This window comes from Malania oleifera, chromosome 1, assembly GCF_029873635.1.
Source record: "Malania oleifera isolate guangnan ecotype guangnan chromosome 1, ASM2987363v1, whole genome shotgun sequence".
Classification (NCBI taxonomy): Eukaryota; Viridiplantae; Streptophyta; class Magnoliopsida; order Santalales; family Ximeniaceae; genus Malania; species Malania oleifera.
In genome coordinates, this window is record NC_080417.1 from 137,438,024 (window position 1) to 137,450,954 (window position 12,931).

At 34.2% G+C, this 12,931-nt stretch overlaps 1 protein-coding gene across 3 annotated transcripts in view; it reads right to left on the minus strand.

The window, feature by feature from the left end:
• The window catches only part of LOC131155094 (peptidyl-prolyl cis-trans isomerase CYP37, chloroplastic), a 37,614-nt gene that overhangs the window by 4,779 nt on the left and 19,904 nt on the right, over positions 1–12,931 (minus strand). For all 3 annotated transcript variants that reach the window (XM_058108019.1, XM_058108033.1, XM_058108025.1), the window contains exon 7: positions 8,186–8,288. In XM_058108019.1, coding sequence (XP_057964002.1) covers positions 8,186–8,288 — 103 coding nt within the window. The remainder of the gene's footprint in view (positions 1–8,185; positions 8,289–12,931) is intronic.

Here is a 12,931-nt window from a genome sequence, read left to right on the forward strand (position 1 = left end):
CTAGATTCTAAAGCTTCTCTTCATAATTCTAACTCAGCCTCTACTCCGCCCCTAGTTTTATCAATTAATTCAATATCATCTACAAACAACGTACACCATGGAACCTCATTTTGAATACTCTTAGTTAGTTGGTCCATCACTAACGCAAAAAGATAAGGGCTCAAAGTAGATCCTTGATATACACCTATGGCGATTGGAAATTCTCTAGTTTCTCTATCTATAGTCCTTACACTAGTCATTACTCCATCGTACATATACTTAATGACATCAATATACCTACTAAATACACCCTTTTTTTTTCTAAAACCTACCATAGGACTTCCTTAGGTATCCTATCATATGCTTTCTCTAGGTCAATAAATACCATATGCAAGTTCCTCTTCTTTTTCCTAAACTTTTCCATTAATCTTCTTAAAAGATATATAACTTCTGTAGTAGATCTCTTAGGCATAAAACCAAATTGATTTTATGAGACATTTTTTTCTAACCTTAATCTTTGTTCAAGTACCCTTTCCCATAGTTTCATCGTATGTCTCATAAGTTTAATTCCACGATAGTTTCATAATGCTACGAAAATGGAACCAAAGTGAGAAAAAGACATAGGAAACATTTTTCTATTTGTAGCTTTTTATTTCCAAAATCAGTTTTGCAACGCAATCACATTTTCAGCTCTTTAGTGATGCTCTTATGTGATTAATGTTTGAGATCTTCCTCCTGCTCTAACTAATTTTTGACAAGGCTCTGAATTTACCACCTAATCCATTTTTAGGCAAGAAACAATACTTGAGGTGGTGACTAGTAGTTTATTTTAAGTCCTTCAAACAAGTATATACTAGTCATTACACCCCCCCCCCCCCCCCTCACCCCCCAAAAAAAAAGGGGGGGGGGTTGTATGGTAACATTTTTGTTTCATATTTTTTGTTTTTCTTTTCAAAAATTTTAGAATTGACAACAAAAATATGTTTGGTAATTCATTTTCCTTTCTAGCAAAGAGGAAACAAAGAGCAAACACTTTCAAAATTTAGGCAAAAAATAATGCAAAAGTGGAGTATGTGCTCACTTCCTATCACATTTGAGGTCCATGTTTGAAACTTGGAACCTTCCATTTTTTCACTTCTATCTGTATGTGTGTGTGTGTGTGTGTGTGTGCACGTGTGTGTGTGTGTGTGTGCGTGTCTGTTTTCCTACACATTTTTTTTTGTCCTTTCTTTTCATTCCCTACTGTACTCCTCTTAAGCCTCTCTTCCAATTCTTACACCCTTTTTTTTTTGTCCTTTCTTTTCATTCCCTACTGTTCTCCTCTTAAGCCTCTCTTCCAATCGGGAAATCAGAAACCCAAATCAATTTATCTATTCCTTTAAAGCAATCTACCTCTCTAGGCTTCTTCTTTTCCTTCTATTTTTCTTTTTTCCCAAACAAATTTTGTCTTTGTTTAATGAGCTACTTCTCTCTCTTCTCTCTGTTTAGCTCTTGTTTGAGTTAACAAGATTTTTCTTCATTTTCATAGTCTCTTATATTTAAACTTAGATATTAACAAGTTTGGTGTTTAGCAGGTCTTCTGTCTCTATGTTTTGAATTTTTTGTTGTATGTTGAAATTCAATCCTATCCACCCAATCATGTGAGGGGTTTGGCAGATTGCTCTGTGTGTGTGTGTGTGTGTGTGTGTGTGTGTGTGTGTTTTCTCCACCTTTTGCTATTACTACTATCGCAAGGTGTGGACTAGGGGTCTAACACTCCGACCCAAAATGACGAGGGGTGAGAAAATTTGTGTAATTTAGGTTCGATAAAAATTTTTAAAGAATTTTATATGATTTTTTGGGTAATTTTCAACTCTAGGACCATTTTTGTAATTTTTGAAAACACGGGGCCTTTTTACAATTTTGAAAATTTTCTAATTTTTTTATGTTTTTTTTTTTTGTATTTTCTGATATTTTTACCTTTTTGTATTTTTTTCAACATTTTTTCCATTTTATAAATTTTTTTATGTATTTAAAGGCACCTAAATCAAAAATAATAAAAGAAAAAGAAATGGATGAGAAATTCCTGCAGTACTCCAATAAAAATGTCGAATTAGAAATTCAGAGCTTATAAAACAAAGACCAACTTAATTCCTCTGATATGTTTTACCGAAGATGGTGCTCACCTCCACAAAAGACAGGGAGCATAATGCTAATTAAAACAAATTTTGCAGAATTTCTGCTATACTTTCAGCTCTCAAAAAATTGGTAGAATTTCTTTAGCTTGGAGACCGTCCTCAAGAGTTTTGCAGCATTTCCTTAGCCAAGAGGGTGTGTGTGTGCATGGAGGTGTGCTTGCCCCTTATAGGCACACCCAATGAGCTCACTTGGAGGAGGAGAGGGGTTAGTGAGAGCACTCAAGTCTACCTATGCTCTTTTCACTTCAAAAGTCAAAAGGAATGGCCAATCAAGGTGTGGGTGGCTTATGGTCATGTCCTATTGCAATTTATTCATGGCAAAGAATATGGCAAAGTTAATCCATCCAAATGGATGACTATTTTGATAATGTTTGGTGTGGTATCATACTAGTGAGTACTGGCCATGTCCTCATTGGTTGGATGATTTGGGTGTGACTCAAAAGGACATGAGAACACATTGTCTTCCTCTATAATGGGAAGAAAATCATTTTGAATCCTGCTCTACCAATCAACCAACCCAAAGAACCAGCCACATTTACTCATCTTGTAAACACTACAAGCAAGGAAATGCATGTGCTTGAAGACATCCAAAGTCTTTCAAACATTCCTATTATTTAGTTTGTCATTCCTGATGTATTATTGACGCCAACTCTCAATTCAAGTATGATGCTGCCAAAGGATCATGGTTTCTTCTATCACTCAAGCACTAGATTTCGAAGAATCCAAGTTTGCTTCTTGCTTCTGATCCTCCAACATTTCAAAATTCGAGGTTGAATTTTTTCTAATTAGGGGAGATTTGATGTAGGACAAGAGGCAAGACCTTGGGAAGATCCCTGTTGGATAATGCCTAAGAAGAACTAGATCGAGATTGTTGGGTTTAGTTTGTATTTTATTATGTGTTTAGTTTAATCATTACAAGATCATGTACATTTGGGGGCTTGTTTGCAATATTTGTGTATTCTAGGGATATTTTTCTAATGTAATGTAGTATGTGTAATTTCATGTGAAGAAGCTTCTTATAAATAGTGTGAAAGCCCTGTTGTAGACCAGTTGTTGAATTTGAATTTGAAGTGAACGTGACTTTTCCCCCTTGTGTCTCTTCTCTCCTCTCTTCCCTTCCTTCCTCTCTTCAACTTCTTATTATCTATCCCATGGCTGCAAATCCTTGATGCTACCCCTGCATCACTTATACTTCGAAACACTTTATTCTTTTCCCCCTTGTATCTCCCATCCCCTTTCTTCCCTTCCTTCCTCTCTTCAATTTCTTATTATCTCTCCCATGGCTGCAAATCCTTGATGCTGTCCCTGCATCACTTATACTTCCAAACACTTAATTCTTAAATAATCCCCGCCAAAGGATTGTCAATTGGGAAATTATCTGGATAGTCTCTAGTGCTTGTAAGAGAAAAATCACAATGATCTTGACCAAGTTAAGAATATATCAGCACTGTCGTGAAAGGAAGGAGGAGATGATGGCGTCAAAAAATTGCCCAACCCTTCCCCTTGTTCAAATCAACAATTGAGTAGAATAATCAATAACATAACCAAATATCTAGGCGATCAAGCACATAAATAAGGTAACAGATTTATGTGAAAAAACCTTCATGGAAAACTCACAAGACCAAAGTTCACTTCCAATCATCCACCATGTCAAACTAGTAGGATCACAATGAATCTTCCCTAACCAAAATTAGAGGCATACATCAACCATAATCATCAAGAACAACAAATTCTCAGCACCCAACACCCAAAACAATATAAATCATCACCAACAAGGTGGAACCAAATAAGATGAAAAATGAAGAGATAGCTCCAAATCACAAAACAGACCATCCAAAATGAAGAAGGATGAGTCAAAACAACATTTCACCTTAATCAAACCAAAAATCACTATCCAATTTCCTCTCACTCTCTCTCTTCTTGGCTATCCCAAGAAATGCACAAACTACAGCTGCTAGCAAGCTTTGCTTCCAAAAGAATTGACTTTACTTCTCCAAAGGCGACTTCTCATCTTCTAAAGCAAATGACAACTATGCCATTAATTCAAATTCCATTGCAAGGGCATCCAAGTTCCAACTAAGTGGGCTACCACCAAACAATATCATCTTCTGCTTGGGCATGGACCAATACATCCAAGTGGAGCAATCCAAATATATGGAGGCCATCCTCCAATGAGACTTCACAAATGCCTTGTATTTGAGTCCCTAAGCTTGATGAGACAATGTGTTTATGCTTTATACTATCACCAAGAAACTTAAACATGAGTTGACTCAGCTTAGTAGTTTAAATGTAGAGGTAGGTGAAAACACAACATAGGATCAATCAATCTCAAAAAAAAAAAAATGTCCACCTGCATAACTAACTCAAGAAAATCCTTGACCAAGGTAAAATGAGTATTCAAAATAAGTTCCTTATTTCATTTACAGTTTCATATTTTTTCCTGGGAGTTGGGGGGGCATATCTAAGTTAAGGATTTGATAGTAAGGTTACCCTAATAATTTCTTCAAGAACATCAGTTGTTAAAATGATAAAAGAATATATCACATGGGATGTTCTTTCAATTTAATTTATTATGGATTGGATGATGTGTCGCTAAGTGTCAATCACAAATGGTCGATGTCTCAAGTTCTTTTGCAAGAAATAGATGGTGTTCTACATTCTAATTGAGACATCGGAGATTAATGTCATTATCCTCATTAATATAGTATAAGAAACCTACATAAAATGGGGCAAAGTTCAATTAATAAGAAAATGGAGATTTAAAGAGATACATAAAGGAAGGGAGGAAACAAAAGTACAGCGAATATATTAGGTCCCTGATTATGGCTAGGGTTTGAAGGCCATTTCAGGTTGCTTGCTCTCTGTGCTTAAGTGTGTCCATGTGTGAGAGACCTCTTAATTGACACGTGCTCCATTTGGAAATGAATGCTTGTGCAACTAGAAGAATGAGAATCAAGACAACTCCACCAAAACCAAAGTTGGCACATGCTTTCAAATTTTGTAATTGAAGTGGATAAATCAAAGGAATTTGATACAGGATGCAATATATAAATAAAGCAAACTCATATTTGATTCTCATTGATTTTATTATAATTTTTGTCGCAATTAGTTGTTGGGATTTTATTTGATCATTTTTAGTTATTTTTGAGATTTTGATTGTCAAATAAATTCATGGTAGGAAACCATATAAGTTGGAATATTCTAGAAGGGTTTTTACTACCCATGAAGTTTCATTGGGTCTATAAACAGGCATTTGTGGCAATGTGGTGTAAATCAAGATATATTATTTTAATAATAAACTTCAGTTTTTCTATTATCTAGGTTCACAAAAACCCTAGACTTAATCTAGGGAATTAAAATAACCACTCCGGTGTTACCTTGATTAATGATAAACAACAAAGAAGATAGCAATTTTGTGGGCAACAAAGCTCTCATAAAAGTCAAGCTTAAGACGCATGTGCAATAGAATGAGTAGATGATGCAAGATCTATAAGCTATTATAGCCAAACTCACGACTAAATGATCAGAACCTAAGAAACCTCACACGTCATCCTTGCGTGAGTGTTAAGGGATGTAAGAACTTTGATATATGGTAAATTTATTGTGTAAAAAAATATTTTCTAATTGGTCACTTGATCTGGAAGATTTCTTTTATTACATAAATATACATGAAGAACAGAAAGTGAGATTTGTTTAAAATAAACTTAGTTGCCATGCAACTTATTGGTAGGAATGAATACGATTTCACATGGTTTGTCAAAGCAAAAGTACACATAAATCATGGTTTCAAATGAAAAATATGTTGACTATGGTCTATGGAATTTTTTTTCCCTTATGATTGTGGTGTAAATTGTAATCTTGTATTTTACAAAGCACTATTTCTACCCAATTGATTTTGGGGAAAGAAATTATCTTGAACAACCATATATTCAATCATCACAAAATATCCAATCACCAAATGAAAATATAAATTTGAATATTTGATGACCATGGATGCAGATGAATTTCCAAGAAATATTAAAATGTGCAAAATGTTGAAGTTCTTTAACATGACCATGCTTGTCCACAATCTGAGACCTTGAATATGGGAAATTATTATAATGAAGATTCCCCTAAAGAGGTTATTGTACAGGTCATTGAAGAAAATTTTGAAATTCAAAACAGGTTACTACTAAGAAAATAATGGAGGATTCAATTGAGGTCAAGTCGTTAAGCTAATTTGAAAACTATAGAGAATTTCAAAGACCTAGGTAATGAATTGAACAATTATTTATTGGCATGTGGAATGTGCATATATTGAAAAAAAAAATGGAAAGAAAATCAAGAATTGTCATATACTCTAAATATTTTTTCTGTTGGAGCGGAAGGTTTCATGAATTGGAGGATGAGTTTCTACAAGTGGAGGGTCTGATGTATGATGCAATAAATTAAACACATATTTTGACTCATATTGATTAATAATATATATAATACGGGCAGCCCGGTGGACGAAGCTCCAACGTATGTGGGGTCCAAGGAAAGGGCAGACCATGATGGGTCTATAGTACACAACCTTACCTTGCATTTTTTACTCATATTGATTGTATTATAATTTTCCTAGCCATTATTTGTATGTATTTTATTGTTGATTTTTAGGCATTTTTATGAGTTTTTGATAGTCAAAATAGCATCCTTGTAGAACACCATGTGTTAGGAATATTCTAGAAGGGTCTTCATTTAGTGGTCAAGTTTTATTGGGTTTATATAAAAGGACATCTGTGGTATAAAATGAGAGATACCTTTTGAAGAATAAACTTTAGTTTTTCCATTATCTATGTTCACACAAACCCTATTGATCTAAGACATGATTAATCTCTAGCATTAACACCTTAATCTATGTTGCTTTCACTGTGTGTATGCATGGGATTAATTTTTATTTTCCACCATGTCCTGGATGCCGTGTTTTTTACAACTGCATGTTGAAAATCAAGACGTAGATTGTTGAACTTTTGAATTATTGCTTCTATTTTGCAATTTTGCTTCTTTGCTACTGCTTTAAATCTTTGATAAATTTTAAATTTTCTTTTAAAATTTTGTTTTTTAAAAACAGGAGAATCCATAATTCTGTGGATCTGGGGAACTTGTTCTGTGCAATTTAAAATATAACAGGGAGAATCAAGACTAAACCTTGATCTTATTTGTGGGTGATATCTAAGCAAGAGAAAGCTTGAAAATTAGGGTGCTTAGAAGAGGATAATAACATTACTAACAAACATTCTTTTGCTGAGTTTTTTTTTTTTCTTTTTTGGTTGGAAGATGTCAATCACTTTAAGCCTTAGATGCTTTCATCCATTTTAGCAAAATCTGCAAACCAAGATTTGCTACATTTGCTGCTTGCTAAGTTGCAATTTTAGATTGCTGTTTATGATCTCCTTTTTAGCTTAAACGGGTTTTGCTATAGCACAAGGATTGTAGGTTCAATCCTCCATAGGATCTTAAGGAGCAAGAATAATAATAATAATAATAATCATAATAATAATACTAAGCATTTAATTAAAATGGTTAATAGAAAAGCACTTCTCAAAGAAAGTTTGAGAAGGTAGGCACTTCCTAATTATGTATGATGGACAATCTTCATACCCTATGTGTTGAGGTAGTAAATTTCTAATAATATTTTATACTGAACATTAGTGATTAGCAAAAAATTTCCTGCTTTTTATTTTCAAAAAAAATTCAAAATATGCACCATACACAAACACGTTTCTTTTATCCAGAAATCAAGAAACAAAACATTTGGAAACCAAAAATGAAATTGTCATGGGCCCCTAGCAGCCCAATACTGCAAAAGCCAATCAATTTAACCCAAGACTAGCCTATACATTCAATGAAGCTCCAATGGTCAACTCTAAATTCAGTACACCTAAAAATAACAAAGCAATAAAAGAGGTCAATGGTTAGGTTCATGCAAGATGAGCTCCCCTAGCATTCACACAATCACTAGTGATGCCTAGAAGACATGATTTCTTCTGAACAATGTACAATCTGCATACCTTAATTGTGGCAGTGTTTCTGCTTTCGCCACCAGCTTCAGGAGAAAATGTTGAACCATCTCTTTTTGCGATGGTAAATTCAACAGTTCCTCTCCCCGTTAGCCTGTAAATTGCATAAAAACATTGATCTTGTTAAAGCTTCATAGACATTGTCGGCCCTCAACCTAAATGCTTAAACTTTTAGGTAAAGTAGTAATCTAACGTGGTATCAAAGCTGGTTACCAGGAGGTCCCATGTTCTAGTCTTGTTTCCTGTGTTTATTGTGTGGTATTTAAAGAATTATAGTATTCCCTGTAATGGTTGTTATTTATCATTATTTATCTTTCCACTTGCTGTTGAGCTGCACGTGCAGGAGAGTGTTACAGCTTGATATACACTGTTGATCCACAACCTAACAACTTAAGCTTTTAAGTAAAGTGATTGTTGGCCTAACTTGGTTTACTAATCTTATTTTGATGATAACAAATCAAAGGTAATTTAACATGTTTTGGTGAGAGTGATGATACTTTAGGAATCAGGTTTTTAAACTCAAGTTCAAGTAATCATGAAGCTCATTGCAAGACTACATGAAAAGGAAATGAAAGCTTAAAGGACTTTAAAGCATGAATTCCAAAGATGACTTGATGAAAGCTTAGAGAATTGAAGCTTAAAGGCAAGATGGACTTAGCAAATGACAAGCATGAAGACTCCAAGCTTAGAATTTGTTTAAGTCTTAAGAGAGTCTCTATGTAAGTACTTCATTCAAATGATGATATGGTTGGATTTGAAGCTTATTAGAAAAATCATTGACTTAGAGACCATATTTTGAAAAACCCTGGAAAATATTTTTCAGAAGTCTTAAATTACTTTGGGGAATATAAAAGAGCAAAAAGATTTTGGAAACAAAAAGAATAAACAGCAATTTTGTCTATCCAGACGCCTGACTGTGATGGCCCAGGCAACTAATATGTAGACAGAATGAATTTGGGAAAACCCGAGAGGACCCAGGCGACTGACTCTTGACAACCCAGTCGACTGACACCTTATTGCCTTTGAATTTTTAGTGTTTTTAATGATCCAGGCGACTGACCCTTCGTGATCCAATCGACTGACTCTTCGAAATTCAAATTTTAAAGATAACGAGAAGTTTCCAAAATTGAGTTTTTGAAAAATATTTGTTATGAAAACTTGGGAAACACTCCAAGTCACTTGGGGAACACGAAATTAACCTTTTTACATCTATAAATGCCTCCTAAGACAAAATTTTTGAATATACCAAGCAATACACAGCAATCAAAACTTTCTTGCTTACAATATTTTCAAAGCTCTCTTGCTCACATACTTGTTGAAGTTCTCTACTGAGTTTTGCTATGAAATTCTCACAAATCTTTGAGCATATACTGAATTCTTTCCATCAAGAAAGAAGCTCACGGTGATATACTTCTAAAGCTTCAAATTCTCTCTATTGTTATTTTGAATTGAAGTATATAGTTTTGCTTTATTGTTGTACTAATCAGCTCTTGTAGAGAGTGTCTTTGTACACCGAATTTGTTCTTGTTTTTGCAGACGGTTCAGGTTTTTGAATTGTTGTTAGACCGAGCGTGGGGTATCACTTGGAGAGGAGAACTCTATCCTATTGAAGGAGGGATTGTAAAAGGTTGCTCCTACCCGTAAAGGAGTGGAATAGTGAATCCTTGGGTGTGTTATCTAAGGCGAGGACGTAGGCAGGAATAGCCGAACCTCATAAAACTCGCGGTGTCACTCTCTTCCCTACTCTCATTTAATTTTCTGCTCATATAAACTGCGTGGTTGGATATTTAATTTTCTGCTCATATAAACTACGGGGATTGGATATTAAATAAGCTGAAAATTAATTTGACTTTGGAATTGCTAAAACCGAAAGGGAGTACGTTGGTTGATCAATACTTATTGCGGAAACCGTAAGGGAGTACGTTGATTGATTAACACCCAAGACTCATTAATTAATTGAAAGTTTGTTTAAATCCTGAGTTTTGGAAGAGTGGTTGGAAATTTTTGTTGTGCTTCATATTGAGAAATCAAGTTAATTAATAAAGGGCATTTATCAACTACATACTTAAACTCAACACTGACTTACTAAATTGCTGAATATTGGAAGCATTGCAGGAATTATTCTATATTGTGAATCTTGTCTTGGTTATCTTGGTTGGTTAAATTAAATTGCTGAAAGAATTTTTGAAAATTCACAAAGCATTCAAATTGGTATATTCATACTCATTCATAAAGGTTTATAACTAAATTAATTTTCAACTATACTTGTTATTAAAAATCAATCTTGCATGTGTGGTTGCTGAAATCAAAATAAGTTGAGAAAGAATTAATTAAAGAGGGTAAAAAGAAATTTTAAAATTCCCAATTCACCCCCCCTCTTGGGAGTACACCTTCCCTTTTCAATTGGTATCAAAGCCAAGTTGTAGCAAATCTTAATCTAGAAGCTACATAAAGATCTAAATGGCACACCTAGGTGTATCCCCTTTTGCTGAGGGTCAATCCTCAACTAGACCTCCTATTTTCTGTGATGTAAACTACACTTTTTGAAAACAAAGAATGAGAATCTATCTACAAACCGTGGATTGGAAGGCATGGAAAGTTGTCACACATGGTGACCACATCCCCACTAAATTAGTTGATGGCAAAGAAGTACCCAACGAGGAAAACGACATGACCTATAATGATTTTAAGATGCTGCAAGTTAATTCAAGTGTCATGAATGCACTATATTGTGCCTTGGATGTAAATGAGTTTAATAGGGTCATGGCATGTAAGTTAGCCAAAGAAATTTGTGATAAGTTAGAGGTAACCTATGAAGGAACAGTCGATGTTAGAGATAGTAGAATCGACATGCTCACAAGCAAGTATGAGGCCTTTAGGATGAACTCAGATGAAACTATCACTAGCATGTAGACTAAGTTTACTCGCATAATAAACTCCTTAAATGCTTTAGGGAAAAATTACTCAACATATGAAATGATTCGGAAAATCCTTGGAGGACTTCCTACAATATAAGAACCCAAAGCCACAACAATCACAGAAGGAAGAAACCTGAAAAATACATCTCTTGATGAGTTAATTGGATCCCTTCTCACATATGAGATGGCGATAAACAAAAGAAATTATGAGAATAATAATAAAAATAAGAAATCAATAGCCCTTAAGGCTACCGAAGAAAGCTCTAGTGATGAAGACGAAGAAAATGAATTAGATGATGAAGAACTAGCCTTCATTACTAGAAGACTTGGAAAAATTTTTAGGAAGAATAGGAAGTTCCCTCTGAAGTTTAGAAGATCAAAAACTAACAAAGGAGAAACAAACAAAAAGGAAACTAAGAGTGAACCTCCTACGTGTTATAACTGCAAAAAGGTTGGGCATATTAAACCTGATTGTCCATAGCTGAAGAAAGACAAAAAGAAGAAAAAGAAGGCAATGAAAGCTACATGGGATGATACAAGCTCAAACGAATCAGAGAACGAATCAAGTGAACAAGAAGTTGCCAACATATGCTTCATGGCTCACAATGCTGAGGTAAACTCCTATTATAGTTCATGAGAAGAGTCTAGTGAAGAGTCATGAAATGATTCATGCGATAGTATGCCTTCATACAAAGAATTCCAGGCTGAATTATTTGCCTTACACAATAGGTTCATAAAAGTAACTAAAAGGAATATAGCTTTGAAAGAACAAAATGAAAATCTGAAAAATCAGCTAGAAACTTCTAAATCAGCTGACAAAGAAAAGGACTCTCATATTGATGATCTCATGAAAAATATAAACATGTCTCAAGATTTGGTAAAACTACAAGTAAATGGGGAAAGCAAGAAAGAGTTAGAAATAAGTAACCTGAAAAGTAAAATTGAAGATAAAAACAAGATCATCTATAATTTTACTAGAGGAAAAAAAAAATATGAAAAGATGGTTGGACAACAAAGAATGATTAGTGATAAAGAAGGAATTGGATACAATAGAATTGAAAGCAAAAAAGAAGAACAACCTATTTATGGGATATTTCGTAAAAGAAGCAAAATACTATGCTAGTACATCTTCTACAAATATTTATGAACACACTACTTGCTTCTTGTGTAGGAATAAGGGACACATAAAGTTTAATCGTCCACTCAAAAAGAAATATGTCAAAATCCAAAATGAATGGAAAGTAAACACTAAAAGTAGATATGGCTTAAAAAGAATTAAGAAGGTTTGGGTTCCAAAAGTAACACCTTGAATCCTTCCTTGTAGGTATGCTTTAGGACCACTCCATCAAAGGAAAAATGGTACTTGGACAGCGGATGTTCAAGACACATGACTAGGGATAGAACAAAGTTCACCACCCTAGTTCAAAAAGATGGAGGGTATGTCACGTTCAGCGACGACGCTAAAGGTAAAATCATCAGAATCGGAAAAATAGGTAATGAATCTTCATTAACAATAGATAATGTTTTACTGGTGGATGGGTTAAAACATAATCTTTTAAGCATAAGCCCATTAAGTGATAAAGGGTTTGACATAATCTTTAAACAAGATAAATGCATAGTTGAAAATCCAAGAAAACATGAAGTTCTATTTACAACTTATAGAGTAAATAATGTATATTGTATAAACTTAGACTTGCTTAGCTGCTATGAATGAAGTTGGTTGACTTTGGCATAGAAGACTAGGACATGCAAGCATGGAATTATTATCAAACTTATCTAGAAAGAAGTTAGTCAAAGGTTTACCAAGCACAAAATTCAC